A 15726-nucleotide genomic window follows, 5' to 3' on the forward strand; every position below is an offset into this window, starting at 1 on the left:
AATTGATCTGATTTGATCTGTCATGATGGTTTCAAAGTGCATGAGCATCATCGTACATGGCCATTTGTAGCCGTGGTTTATAGCATTTTCTTTAAAAGATAGTTACACGAGTCAGTTGATACAACTGATCATCTGTCATTTCGACATGAAATCTTGCCCTGGGTATGGACCTTAAGTACACCTTCTATGACCTAGTTCACATGTAAACTGATGCAATGATGCTTTATTAAAACTAGTACAGTTGTTCAGCAGAATGTGGTGGTTCAGTTGCAGGTATTATGCTGCCATCTAATGTTTGTTTTTAGTATTTTAAACTTGTATTGAATATTTTAATAGCCAGATATCTATATTTTGTAGTAATCATTGCAGGCAGTAATAATTTATCATGACAAGATCAGAAATCACATAACAAACGCAAATTAATTCACTCAGAGCATCCTTTCTGTCTGAGACATGTGAGCTGAGGAACAACTCTGATGGTAGAGTTTTGAGAGTCTGAGACATACAAATGATCTGTGTGGAAGCTTGTAATGAATATGATGGTCTATACAAATGTTAACCACTTCCGTACCAGTAGTCTCTGACCCTTAAGGACCAGAGACTGCTGGTACCACAAAACACTGCTTACTGATGAATCACCGCACAGACCCGCTGCTCACCCATTACCGTAGGCCCTTCACTCTGCCGTCGTTATCATGACGGCAGAGCTCTGTGAGCCAGTCTGAAGCTGCTTTCATCGACTCCTGACCCTGTCATCAATGTAAGTCAATGGGATTACATCACTGTACTCAGTTGAAATTACAAGAAGTTTTAAATCAGGATGATACCATTTATTGGCTAACTAAAAATGAATAAAAATAAGCAAGCTTTCGGCCTTGCAGCCTTTGTTGGGCCTATATCCTGTTAGTTTGCAGGCTGGTGGTACAGACAGCTATGTACATGCAACATCAAAAGGGAAAACAGATATTTTTTTTCAAGCATAAATACATGTCATTAAGATGCCTTAATTCAAACAGACCATTTAAATGGGGTTAGAGGTTGTTAGCTGAGATAAGGATCATTGTTTACTCCATGCTCACATACCTGGGATTAGGATTGACCCAGAGGTATCGTAAATTCTTAGTTCACAAGTTCAGCTAGAATGGCTATGAAAGTTCAAATATCATCAGCCTCATACCAATATAAAAAGTTGTTGTCCTTATTCAAACCCTTCTCCACAGCTTTGAACCAATTTATACATTTTGTTTCTGCTATTAAATCGATCATTTGACGTTTTGCAGCCACCCTTCAGGGCAGGGACACGAAGATCATCCATGCTGTGTCCGTTGGACCGAAAGTGTGTAGCGAAATTAAAAACACACTCCCAGTATACATTCCCTGTAAAATGCTTTAATATAAACTAGCAAATAAGAGAAGAAATGTTATACAGGCAACTCTTTTCTGTCATAGTACAAAATAAAGGTTTACAAAATATTTTGAATTTTTTTTATTGTATTCAATTTGGCAGCAATGCATACAACAAATATTTTATATACAAAAATAAAACGGCCATAGTATTTATGATCTGATTGTGGCACATTCTGGTCACTTCCTTATGTCTTTTTTTAAAATGTAATACATACATTGATTGTACACATTAATGAACTATTACTTCACATTTCTGCAAGCTATTATACATGTCATTTTCAGCAATCGGTTACACTACAATCCTGAACTTAGTTAATCAGAACTCTAATGCAATCACAAAAAAAACTAAACAATGCTATTTTTACAGTAGTACATGGTAGCAAAAAGTGTGCCAAGTTAAGTTGGTAGTTGTTTGTCTTAATTTGTTTTTGATTACTGTAGTTTAACATTAACAGAGAGTTGATGGTGTGAGTTTAGTATGAGGTAGTACAGTATTATTTAGGCCTTTAAAAAAAAAATCATAACTCTCAAGCAACTAGAACCTACATTTATCTCTTAGGCTTCTTTCACACCGGCTGTGTTCCATTTGGTTTTTTAAAAGGCTTGAATTTTTTCAAACGCAAGTGCAGTACACTTACAATTAGAATTGTGGGAATGCACTGAATGCATTTCTGATTTTCTAAAAAAAAAAAAAAAAGACCATCGTAGTTCTGCGGCATTTTTCCTGCGTTTCGATTGAAGCCAACATAGTGAAAATCGCAAACGCGAAATACAAATGGTGTGAAAGACCCCCTACACAACAATCCCTGTAGAAGCTGCATAACAGATAACACTGCATGTACTGTATCTTTTGCAGGGCCCTTTTATATATAAATGTATAAAAGAATTAATGGAAAAAGTAAACATGGCACAGTAGCTCATAATAAACATTATTACACAGTATATTTCTCCTCTCCTTGGTTCCTTGTTTTGTGATGATGAGTATAATCCAGGTATAGCTCTTTGAATACTTCTCTTCCTCCCACCTGTAGGGATGAATTTAAAAACTTGATGTCCCGGTCGATGCATAGGTCCAAAATGTGACATATTCCACTTGTTAGGTGCTTCTTCATGACCGGTTGAAGCGTAACCTAGATGAGATGAAGCTTGTTATTCCATAGCTCACATTTATAAATGAAAGAAGTACACAACTTTGCAGTATATGACTATACAGAGATGTAGGAGTAGAGAAGAATTTTCTGATTACAGGTGACATTGGCATCAGACACCTGTATTAACCTTCTGCAAAATGAAGCAAGTGCGTGTGTGTGTTTTTTTTTTTTTTTTTTTTTTTTAAACAGAGGCCACTTTATTTGCACTCTACTAATGATAAAGATATACTGTAGTTACAAAGTATCATAGTATTACTCCCAAATGACACTAAGCAACTAACACGTACAATTACAAACTTTTGCATAAGGATACACTCTTTTACCAAGTTATATGATTGCAGCCTTGTTAGTGCACTCATAGCAGCAAGAAAAAAAAAAAAAAAAAAAAAAGAAGGTTAAAGGGAGCCTGAACTGTTCTCAAAATCGGAACTTACCTGGGGCTTCCTCAGCCCTCTGTAGCCCACAAGCAAGGTCCCTCTTCCATGGTCACACTGTCTGGTAATCCGGAAACTTTCAAGCAAGTCACCTGTGCGTGCTCCCAAAGCACGCCCGCTGCGTCATCACGCCGAGCGCCGGCAGCATGGAACAGTGTTTAGAGAACCGCGCATGCGCAGGAGACTGAAGGGAAAGCTCAGGGTCTCATTAAAGCAGAACTTCAACTAAGGATTAAACTTCATTCCAATCAGTAGCTGATACCCCTTTTCCCACATGAAATCTTTACCTTTTTCTCGAATAGATCATCAAGGGGGTCTGTATGGCTGATATTGTGAAACCCCTCCCACAGTATGATGTCATGACCATGGTCCTGACAGTTTGCTGACAGTGAACCTCATTGCATTGTGGGAAATAACTTAGGTATGAACATTCCATCCAGATCACCTGGCTGAACTAAATTTGCCGATAAATTGGCAGAAAGGGCAGCAGATTCAATCATCAAATGGATCGCTCTCTGATCAAATCTGATTAGAGATGAATCTATTGCTGCCACACATCTACACACAGATTTCAGCATGAAATGTATTGGAAAGCTGTGAAGCCCCCTCCACTTGCCATGCCCCCAGCTATGTGTTCCACCTGGGCTGTGAAAAGCCGGCATGCCTCCTCCTGTGTCCCACGTTATGTACATGCAGCGGGGTCATGGGGTACAGCTGCTATCAGCAGCATTGGAGAAAGATGTGTGACACAGGAGGAGGCATGTGGGCCTGCAACACTGCACAGCAAAGGGGTACACATATCATATGGGGGTAGACTGGCCAGGGGAACATCAGGTCTGGCAGTCATCGGGACATTGAACGCCACTACAGACCAGATCCCAACCGAGCCCTTTTGAGCAAGATCTTTTCAGCATGCTAAATCAATTATTTTTGATCGACTTCAGCCAGGACTCTATCACAATTGTGATTGGGCGGCCATGTTGCAGCATCGATCTCTGGCAGATTTAATCAATATGATCAAATCTGCCAGATATCAATGCAGCAAATCGAGTTGCCAAAGATGTTTGACTGAAGTTTGAATGTATTTGCTGCATGCTTGTTTCAGGTGGTTGATTTGGACAATGCATGAAAGATCAGCAGAATTCCAGGCAACTGGCATTGATTAAAAATAAATAAATATGGCAGCCTCCATATTCCTCTCACCTCAGGTGTCCTTTAAGATACCAACAAAGACTAATAAGCACAGCCTACTGTCCAATAATTCAACTGCAAATTTCTGTTCCAAGCTGGGAAAGATTTTAAATCAGAATGGGATACGAGATGAGGCTGATTATTCAGATGAAAGATTCATTAACCCTTTGCACAGCCATGCTCACAAAAACAACAAGTGCAGCTGATGTTCCCACAGCTAGTTAAAGAGACACTGAAGCGGAAAAAAAATTATGATATAATGAATTGGTTGTGTAATACGGATAAATACTAGAATCTTAGTAGCAAAGAAAATATTCTAATATTTTTATTTTCAGTTATATAGTGTTTTTTTTAACATTGCATCATTCTCTAATATTTGCAGTTTAGACACTACTCAGCAGTCTAAATGGGTTCAAAAGTTCACTAGCCTGCTCTGGAAAATCTTCCCTGCAGAGGGAAAAAAGATACATTGGGCTTGATTCACAAAGCGGTGCTAACCTAGTTAGCACGCCTAAAGACTTTTGGGCGTGATAAGCATTGCACTAAGTAGGTTAGCACCGCTTTGAGGGAAAAACTCGCATAGGGTTTAATGGCTTTGCGCGCGTAAAAAGTTTACGCACAAAATTTTGCGCACGAGTTTATTTTATCACGCCTAAACTGAGTTTAGGCATGATAATGGGCTTTTTACCAGCGTGCTAACGGTTAGCACGGCTTTGTGAATCAAGCCCATTGTCTTTTAAAGTTAATTATCTCAAGTGTCTGGCAGAGTTCTCTGGGACTTTGAAAGTGGTGGAGCTGAATGGCTAATTTGCATAGATAACTGGCGTTTCTTAGCTCTTCCTTTACTGGAAACAATATTAAGCTAGGTCTACATGCTCCGATGTGCCTTATCAATTGAACCGCTAACAGGTCCGATCTCGCCACCGTCGATTCCCTGCTCGTTCCCCACGAGCGGACACTGGCAGGGAATCGAGCGGAAGATAAGCGGCGCCGGCGGGGACGAGCGGGTATTGAATCAAGATGCACGCGCGGACGAGCGGGGACGCGACGGGTACGCGCGGGGATGCGGAAGAGTCGACTAATCGAGCCGCCGGATCGCTGCGTCTAGATGGGGCTTTAGACTTGTGTCTCTGCTGCTAATGTTTTTTTTCTTAGCTGTACTACACAAATCATATAATTTTGTCGCTTCAGTGTCTCTAAGTCGGAGGCATTATAAAAAAATGCAAGATTCTGTGTACATCAGCCTTTCTCAACCTTTTTACCCTGGAGGAGCAAATAACTTTTGGATCTCAAGGAACCCCTGCAAACAAATTTTAAATCTTGAGGAACCCCTGCATTTATTTTTCTGAAGGCATGGTATTTAAAAGTGGGTGAGGCTGTAAATTTTACTAACTCCTATTACACTGCCACTCATTATACTGAGCTCATTATTATTCTGACCCCCAATTTAGTGCTTCTTTTTACAGTACCCACTATTATAATGTGCTCTATTATACTTCCCTCACGATGGGGGAAAAAGCCAAGGAACCCCTGCAGAGTACTCAGGGAACCCTGGTTGAAAAAGCCTGGTGTACATAGTCGCATACACCAATAAAAAGTTTCCACTGTATATATATTTGTTTATCATTAGCCATGTAACCTGCATAACAGTACAGCTCAAAACTCTGTAATATATGAAAGAAGGCAGATGGCAGATTGATGGCTGCACCAGAACACCGACTAAGAAAAATGAAATTAGATTCTTTTCACACCCCAGTATAAACTAAAAAATAAAAAAAAGAGGGCATTACTTTATAAATTATAGGCTTGTAATTAGGGATGGATGTATAACTGAAAAAAAATACACCTTTATTTCCAAATAAAATATTGGCGCCATACATTGTACTAGGGAAAAATTCTAAACGTTGCAAGAACCTGGACAAATGGGAAAATAAAATGTGTGGGTTTTAATAATTGTAGCATGTATTATCTTAAAACTATAATGGCCAAAAACTGAGAAATAATCAATTTTCTCCTTTTTCTTATTATTCCCGTTAAAACGCAGTAAGAATAAAAGAATTCTTAGCAAAAAGTACCCCCAAAGAAAGCCTAATTGGTGGCAAAAAAAAAAATAAGATATAGAGAAGTTGTGATAAGTAGTAATGAAGTTTATAGGCGAGTGAATGGAAGGAGCGCTGACAGGTGAAAATTGATTTTTTTTTTAACCTCCCTGGCGGTACAATAAATCTGCCAGGGGGCAGCGCAGCACTTTTAAATTTTTTTTTTAAACCATGCAGCTAGCCTACATGCTTCCCCCCTCCCTTCGCTATCTCTCCCACCCCTCCGATCGCCGCTGGCGCTTTTACCCTGCAGGGAATCCCGTTCTGAACAGGATTCCCTGTATGGGCTTCCCCGTCACCATGGCGTCAGCGCGTGTTCCGAACCACCCCTGGGGGGGGGGGGGGGGGGGGCGTGGCGAATCGGCGGCGATCGTTATGCACATGCAGCTAGCAAAGTAAATCGGCCCAGCAAGGCCTGAGCGGCACCCTCCGGCGGCTTACCCAGTGTCACACACGGGGTTACCGCCAAGGAGGTTAAGAGGAAAAACTCTTCGAGGTGAAGTGGTTAAGCCAAGGGAACCCGAGATGAGTGTGATATGGAGGCTGCCATATTTTTTTTTTCTTTTAAACAATACCAGTTGCCTGGCTGTCCTCCCGATCCTTTGTTTCTAATACTTTTAGCCATAGACCCTGAATAAGCATATGCAGATCAGGTACTCTGACTCATGTTTGACTAGATTAGTCATATGCTTGTTGCAGGGTTTTGAGTCCGATACTACGTATGCCGGAAGATCAACAGGGCTGCCAGGCAACTGGCATTGTTTACAAGAAAATAAATATGGCAGCCTCCATATCAGTCTCACCTCGGGTTCCGTTCTGTGAAGGCTCTGTGAAAGGGGCTCGTGCTGTCACTTGGCTCAGTAAAATCATACTGTTTAGACTGCATTGGTGTGAAAAATAAGCTTTCTGCAAAGATTGCAACCTAAAGCAAAAGTAGACTACTGGACTGTGGCTGAAGCTGGGGATTTTTACCAGATAATTTATAAAAAAGAAATGTATTCAGTATCAGCTAAGCAAGGTGCTTACACAGATAATAGCAAGCAAAATGTATTTGTGCCTGGAGTTGGACTTAGAGATGAATTAAGATAATACATTTAAAGTGGATCAGAGATAAACTTTTACTCATTGCATAATGGTGTTCCTTTCATATAGTTTATAGGGCATTCCTCAAGCCAAATACTTTTTTTGTTTTGTTTTAATATTCCAATTCCCTATAAACTAAACAAGCCTTGCCCACAGCTTTTCAGTGCCTTGGCACTGTAGCAAGGGCTTATGGGAGCTCAATCTGGCCAGGAGGAGGAGGAGGTTACTAGCCATTGATTTCAGAGGCAGAGGGGGAGGAGAAGGGACTGAATTTACACATAGGAAAGCTGATAGCATCTCCAGCCCTCAGCCTGTGACAAACAGAACATGGCTGCCCTTATTGTATCACAGGAATAAATAATCATAAACTTTTGAATGTTTGCAGTTAGATATGCTGTGTAAACTATCTAAACTTTAGATAAGATATATAGACAAGTTACTTGTTATAGATAGTTTTTCATCTCAGATCCGCTTTAAACATACCTGGGGCTTCCTCCAGCCCCATCCGCATGGATCGCTCCCACGCCGCCAGTACCGGGTCCCGTAACTTCGGCCAGTTTTACGCAAGCGCAGTGACTCTCTCCGTCTCTCTGGCGCCTGCCCTATGCATGCTCCTGTGCAGTATGGATGGAGCGCACTGCGCTTACGTCGACTGGCTCTGACTGGCTGAAGTAATGAGACCCAGTACCTGCAATCCAGAAAGCGGCATGGGAGCAATACCTGCGGATGGGGCTGGAGGAAGAGATACAAAGGTAACAACTGCACCAAAGAGTAAGTGGAAGAAATGCATTATACAAAATAAATACATTTGTCATACCTTCTGCAGCTCATTGACAAACTGTGCAACCATGAAAGCAGAAAACACAGTGAATTCTGCAGTTTTCGATGCAATATGAGTGTACATTCGTTCCACCAGTGATGCACATTTCAATATGATCTCCAAGTCGTGACTTGTGCCTGCAAATAGGTAAACACAATGTATTAACAGTGGCAACAAGTAGAAATATCAAAGTACAATCATGAATGAACACACAGTACTCACTACCGCCATCAGCATCACACAAACATACAGCTGGTGGCACAATTCCCCCGATATGAACATGCATCATGGTTAAAACCACAGAAAAATTGATGCAAGGTGCAGGAGTGAAATCTTCAGTTTTAACTCTTGTATATGGGTATTACAAAAGCCTTAGTAATGTATATATCCACTTGTCTTTAAAGTACTACTGACCTGGTTCCCCTCTCCCCTTAGGGCCTTTTTCCACTAGCCTGCGATTTGCTTCTGATCGCAAATCGCAAGGTACATTAAACTAATGGAAACTGCAGCAGCAATTTCCATTAGTGCGATCCGATTGCGATGCGATTTTGGTCAAAGCGCAATCGTCGTCCTGCCGCGTTTTGTATGCGATTGAGCTGGACTATAATGAGTATAGTAGCTCAATCGCAATCGCATGGTGGAAATTGAAACGCGATTGCGATCGGAATTGCGATTGCATTTCATAGTGGAAAAGAGCCCTTAAACTAATAGTATTTTACCATTGGTGCGGTGACTAACTCACAGCACCATCCTCCCCCCTCCAATACTCCCTGTGGACTTTGTTCTGCTCAGTCATCGTCTTCGACCGAGACAGAACATCCAATATGAGCGGGGAGGAAGTGACAGTTCTTCCTCCTCGCTGTGCGTCCTTATCTCCACCCCCTCCACCTGCCACTTTAGTTCAGTGTATGTTTAAATGCACACAGCGTGCAGGGGAGCTGCGCTGCATGCGGGTTTGTGATAATTGAGGCCGGATATCCTTCTGACCTCAATTACCACAAGCCTACACACAGCGCAGCTCACCTGCGAACATATACGGAACTAAAGCGACAGGTGGAGGGGGCGGAGTTAAGGATGCACAGCGGGGAGGAAGAACTGTCACTCCCCGCTCATAATTTTGCTAAAATGGGACTACGGGGGGCACTGGAGGGGAAGGGGGAGGATGGTGCAGTGTGCTGTGATCAAGTCACAGAGCCAGTAATATAACACTTTTAAAATTAATAAAGACCAGGTTAGGGGTACTAAAAAAAACATGCTTTTTGATAAAATAAAGCTACAAAATTATTTCCATAAGGAGAGCATTAAGACACATGAAATGGATAAGTGGAGAACTCCAAAACCAGACTCAATGCCATGCCTCTCCTGTGCATTACTGCCTTCACCCTCTGTACAGAGCCAATAAAGGAGCTGTGGCCAATACACATGCAAAAGGGAGGGAACTCCAAAACCAGACTCAATGCCATGCCTCTCCTGTGCATTGCTGCCTTCACCCTCTGTACAGAGCCAATAAAGGCGCTGTGGCCAATACACATGCAAAAGGGAGGGAACTCCAAAACCAGACTCAATGCCATGCCTCTCCTGTGCATTACTGCCTTCACCCTCTGTACAGAGCCAATAAAGGAGCTGTGGCCAATACACATGCAAAAGGGAGGGAACAGAAGGTCCAAAACGCTGGCATGTCCTGACGGAAGAGTCACGTAACGCCTTTTTGCCATGGTGACCCGATGCTGGAAGTGGCGATTAGGTGATTATTAATCCATTCTTGTCGCTGCTAGCAAGAAAAAAAAAAGAAAAGAAAAAAGGTATGCGCCCAGTGGTCTGCAGCCGGTGCCTGATAAAGTGTCATGTGTACTGAAATTGTCATGGACCCCTTGTGGCTTCTGCACTGCTGCTTAGTCCAGGTGGAGAATGCTGCGCTCATTCAGGTTTTCCTCTAGTGGCAGAAAAAGTTGCTCCTTTTACCTACATAATAAGCCTAATCTGAACAGCAGTACTTTTACCCTGGCATGCTGCTCTATATTTATGTTGCTCCCTTGTAACTTTGTGACAGTCTCATTTACTAATGTGATCATGTTTACAGTGCCCGCCAGGGGATGCAGTGTCATGAATAATGCATCCAGATGTATTTTTATGTGGTGGAGCCATAAAGGCCAACAAAAGTCCATTATAGTATTTGGACCTTAGTGGATATTGGCCATAAAGCCCCATTTGCTTGTTCTGAACGGGACTCTCCCTATATGGCCTGTTCATACAGGCAGCGGTGCTTAGTGTGTGCCTGCCTGTATCAAATTGCCATTTGGAGAAATACAACTGTCAATATAAGTTTGTCAAAAACCTAAATCAGTACTGCACTAGTCATACTTTATTTTTTTTAACTTTTTACATTTCATTATCCAGACAAAAAGAATTCTGAAAAAGTGACAGGATATCTTAAATTGTGCTTCTTTATCATGCAAGTACTGTTACCATGAGGCCGTACCGAAAGTTCCACTTTGCTGGAAGTACTGTTGCCATGAGACTGCCCTAAAAGTTCTACCCTGCTGCATAAGTAATAAGACTTTATAAGGCAGCACCGCAACGTCCTGCTGTGAACCTAGCCTCATAGTTTAAAATACACAGAGTAGTTTGTAAACTGCAAATATTAGAGAACTAGGGACCTTAGCCTGTTTAATAACGGGCTCTAGGTCTGTCACTGCCGACACAGGTCAGTGCGTGCCCCCGCCGCGCACGCACACGTTCGGCTGCCCCCCTGGCTTTCCTGCTCCCGTCCAAAACAACTGCGGCACCTGCGCAGTAGTGCAAAGCAGGGACACACACACACACACACACACACACACACACACACACACACACACACACACACACACACACACACACACACACACACACACACACACACACACACACACACACACACACACACACACACACACACACACACACACACACACACACACACACACACACACACACGTTTTATTAGGTAGAATGATGCAATGTTACAAAAATAAAGTTATATCCCGTAACTGAAAATAAAAATGACTCTTTTCTTTGCTACTAATGTTCTATTAATTATCCATATTACCCATACAATTCATTATAAGTTTTTTTTTTGCTTCAGTGTCACTTTAACCTTTTGCGAAAGCAGGTGATTGAAATCTATGCCCTGTTTACTGCCTCATATCCCTGCCAGAGTGTAGATTTCAATTACTCGTTGCCACGTGGTCCTGTTGCTCCATCGCTGTAGCAGCTCGCTCCTTCCGCTGCTTAATTATAGCTGAGCTCCATATGCCAGTCGAGAGACTATTTAATTCGCTCCTGGCCCTGTGAGCTAGTCACAGTGATTACAGCACACATTCCGCCCAAAAAAGGCTCTGGTCCTTAAAGAGAACCCGAGGTGGGGTTCTAAGAATGATATCTGCACACAGAGGCTGGGTCTGCTTATACTGCCCAGCCTCTGTTGCTATCTCATTCCCCCTAAGTTCCCCCTGCACTCTGCTATTCCCTCATAAATCACAGCCGCGCTGTCGACACGCAGCGGGCTGTGTTTACCTCTGTACTGTCACTCTCGCCGCTCCCCCCACCTCCTCCACAGCTCTGGTCCCCGCCCGCATCCCTTCCCTCTAATCAGCGGGGAGGGAAGGGACGCGGGCAGGGGACCGGAGCTATGCAGGAGGCGGGGGATCACGCAGAGTGACACTACAGAGGTAAACACAGCCTGCTGCGACACGCTGCGTGTCGACAGCGCGGCTGTGATTTATGGGGGACAGCAGAGCGCAGGGAGAACTTAGGGGGGATTGAGATAGCAACAGAGGCTGGGCAGTATAAGCAGACCCAGCCTCTGTGTGTAGATATTCTTAGAAACCCCACCTCGGGTTCTCTTTAAGGTGCCAGAGTCTGCCAGTACTTAAAAAGAGTTAAAAAGAATTTTCAATAACTGTAATGTAAACCTCTTTAAGTTCTACTAGTATTGGTGGGTACCAGGGGCAGTAACTCACCTGCTTACCCCTAAATCAGTATTTTTTTGAAACATCATCAGCAAATCCGCCATGGTCAATTGTGTAAAGTGTTTTGCTGTGTCCCGCCCACAGCTTGGCAGCCACCTATTAGGCCATGAGCTAGGGGGTGGGAGGAGGCGACACAGGTGGTGGTGGTGGCCAAAGACTCAGCAACTCTTTAGGAAGAAAAAATGCCACAACGGTCTGGCCAACAAGGGAGTGAAGTTTCAAAGGAGTACTGATTTACAAAGGAGTGGGTTAATTACTGGACCTGCCTATTCTGGTGGAACTTTAAAAGAGCTTTTATTAGAGTTAAAGATTTCAAACTTTTTTATCTTTAATTCAGTGACTGGCAGAAAAAGGACACAACAAAAACATCAGTGTATGTTTCTGAAACATGATCTGCAACATGGAGGGAAAAAAAGTTTTTGCCATTTATCAAGAGCTTTTCCACATTAGATAACACACAAACCCGATTCCCTGCACGCGCTATGACCTACGGCGTGACGTCGGGAAGCTGTGGGTCGACGCTGATCAGTCGTCTGATGTATGGTCACCTTTAGTAGCCTTCTTCAGTAGTGGTAAAATTACTGTTGATTGAATAGGAACATAGCTAAAACGTCAACTGCTCTGGTCCTAAAGGAGGTTTTAAATGTCGGTACGGAAGTGGTTAAATAACACTTAGTAGTTTTTTAGGCCCGATTCACATCTGCATTTTTCTGCGGAGCCGGCCGTACGGATCAGGTAAAAACTGTTTTTACAGCCAATGTGCTGTAAACTGTCAGTTTTCTATTTGTTCCTATGTAGCTGCAAACCCTCCCGTTTCCGTTCCGCTGAGCGAAACTGTCCGGAAAATTGGGTCCTGCTGCATTTTTTTCTTTGTCCGTTCAGCGGAACGAACAACGGAACTGTACGCCGTTTCCATTGACAAAAGCGAATGTGAACCGAGCTTTAGTGTTCGGTGGATCTTTGTGAATGACTGATAAATCTGTGAGCATGTCTGTACATCATACCTCCCATACCTGAGAAAGCGGGACACTTAAACCACCCCCTGCCACACCCCTGATCACGCCCTCACCACACCCCTAGTCCCGCATACCATAAAAATTTCATAAGAAAAATATGTTGTTTTATAATTCATGCCACACTGGTCTGCCACACTGGTCCTTTCTATCCTGGTTCATTTTCCTTCATATTAACATTTTAAAATTAGTAATATATAAATTGGATGGGAATAACGTTTAAAGTCAAACACATTTTTTGTAAAAAATACATATATTTACATAGAAAGAGGGACAAATGAGTAGGAAAGAGGGACATAGGGACAGGGCTCCCAAAGTGGGACTGTCCCTCCGAAAAAGGGACAGTTGGGAGCTATGTGTACATGTCTATTCATAACACCTATAATGTTTACCTTTGTCTCCTTTTTGTTGTCCCTCATGCATGACCGATCCAACCAGTCTATGAAAAGCACTTAAAAACGTTGCAACCGATTTCAGCATTGCCTTGTAAAGAGAAAGGGAAAAACGAGGTGTTAAAATATTAAGATACAGATGTGTGTGTGTGTCACAAGGCCACTGACACCAGAGAACAAGGTCGTATGCAAAGTAGTGCTGTGGGGACAGTGAGCAGCCAGAATGCTAGGAAGTGTGCGTGTGTGTACATACATACAGTGGCTTGCAAAAGTATTCGGCAACCCTTGAAGTTTTCCACATTTTGTCATATTACTGCCACAAACATGAATCAATTTTATTGGAATTCAACGTGAAAGACCAATACAAAATTGTGTGAGAAGTGGAACGAAAATCATACAGGATTCCAAAATTTTTTACAAGTAAATAACTGCAAAGTGGGGTGTGCATAATTATTCGGCCCCGAGTCAATACTTTGTAGAACCAACTTTTGCTGCAATTACAGCTGCCAGTCTTTTAGGGTATCTCTCTACCAGCTTTGCACATCTAGAGACTGATTCCTTGCCCATTCTTCTTTGCAAAACAGCTCCAGGTCAGTCGGATTAGATGGACAGCGTTTGTGAACAGCAGTTTTCAGATCTTGCCACAGATTCTCGATTGGATTTAGATCTGGACTTTGACTGGGCCATTCTATCACATGGATATGTTTTGTTTTAAACCATTCCATTGTTGCCCTGGCTTTATGTTTAGAGTCGTTGTCCTGCTGGAAGGTGAACCTCGCCACAGTCTCAAGTCTTTTGCAGACTCCAAGAGGTTTTCTTCCATTATTACCCTGTATTTGGCTCCATCCATCTTCCCATCAACTCTGACCAGCTTCCCTGTCCCTGCTGAAGAGAAACAACCCCAGAGCATGATGCTGCCACCACCATATTTGACAGTGGGGATGGTGTGTTCAGAGTGATGTGCAGTGTTAGTTTTTCGCCACACAGTGTTTTGCATTTTGGCTAAAAAGTTCCATTTTGGTCTCATCTGACCAGAGCACCTTCTTCCACGTTTGCTGTGTCCCCCACATGGCTTGTGGAAAACTGCAAACAGGACTTATGCTTTTCTGTTAACAATGGCTATCTTCTTGCCACTCTTCCATAAAGGCCAACTTTGTGCAATGCACAACTAATAGTTGTCCTATGGACAGATTCCCCCACCTGAGCTGTAGATCTCTGCAGCTCGTCCAGAGTCACCATGGGCCTCTTGACTGCATTTCTGATCAGCGCTCTCCTTGTTCGGCCTGTGAGTTTAGGTGGACGGCCTTGTCTTGGAAGGTTTACAGTTGTGCCATACTCCTTCCATTTATGAATGATCGCTTGAACAGTGCTCCATGGGATGTTCAAGGCTTTGGAAATCTTTTTGTAGCCTAAGCCTGCTTTAAATTTCTCAATAACTTTACCCCTGACCTGTCTGGTGTGTTCTTTGGACTTCATGGTGTTGTTGCTCCCAATATTCTCTTGGACAACCTCTGAGGCCGTCACAGAGCAGCCTTATTTGTGCTGACATTAGATTACACACAGGTGCACTCTATTTAGTCATTAGCACTCATCAGGTAATGTCTATGGGCAACTCACTGCACTCAGACCAAAGGGGGCTGAATAATTACGCACACCCCACTTTGCAGTTATTTATTTGTAAAAAAAAGGTTTGGAATCATGTATGATTTTCGTTCCACTTCTCACGTGTATACCACTTTGTATTGGTCTTTCACATGGAATTCCAATAAAATTGATTCAGGTTTATGGCAGTAATGTGACAAAATGTGTAAAACTTCAAGGGGGTCCGAATACTTTTGCAAGCCACTGTATATATATTATTCCCGTCTCTGCGTCGTCCTGTGCCCATGCATGCGTGGCACGAGGGCAGGCTTCAGGGAGTGGTCAAGGATAGGTGAGGGCAGGTTGCAGCCGTGTACTCGTGGCGAGGGTGGGGGAAGTAGGGTAAAGGGGAGAGGTCATGACAATGTCAGTGTTGTGTGTGTGGGGGCAGTTGCCTGTACTGAAAAAAGGCCCCCCTGGGGGTACTTACCTTGGGAGGGGGAAGCCTCTGGATCCGATTGAGGCTTCCCCCGTCCCATGGTGGTCTC

At 43.0% G+C, this 15726-nt stretch overlaps 1 protein-coding gene across 4 annotated transcripts in view; it reads right to left on the bottom strand.

Annotated features, from left to right (window-relative positions):
* Positions 1–1471: 1471 nt before the first annotated feature.
* URB2 (URB2 ribosome biogenesis homolog) overlaps positions 1472–15726 on the bottom strand; it is a 46820-nt gene continuing 32565 nt past the window's right edge. For all 4 annotated transcript variants that reach the window (XM_068231830.1, XM_068231828.1, XM_068231829.1 and 1 more), the window contains 3 exons: positions 13598–13688; positions 8183–8322; positions 1472–2537 (listed from right to left, as the gene is read on the bottom strand). In XM_068231830.1, the coding sequence (XP_068087931.1) occupies positions 2340–2537; positions 8183–8322; positions 13598–13688 (429 nt within the window). In that variant the 3' untranslated portion in view covers positions 1472–2339. The remainder of the gene's footprint in view (positions 2538–8182; positions 8323–13597; positions 13689–15726) is intronic.

The sequence above is a fragment of the Hyperolius riggenbachi genome, chromosome 4 (genome assembly GCF_040937935.1).
Source record: "Hyperolius riggenbachi isolate aHypRig1 chromosome 4, aHypRig1.pri, whole genome shotgun sequence".
NCBI classification, from domain to species: Eukaryota; Metazoa; Chordata; class Amphibia; order Anura; family Hyperoliidae; genus Hyperolius; species Hyperolius riggenbachi.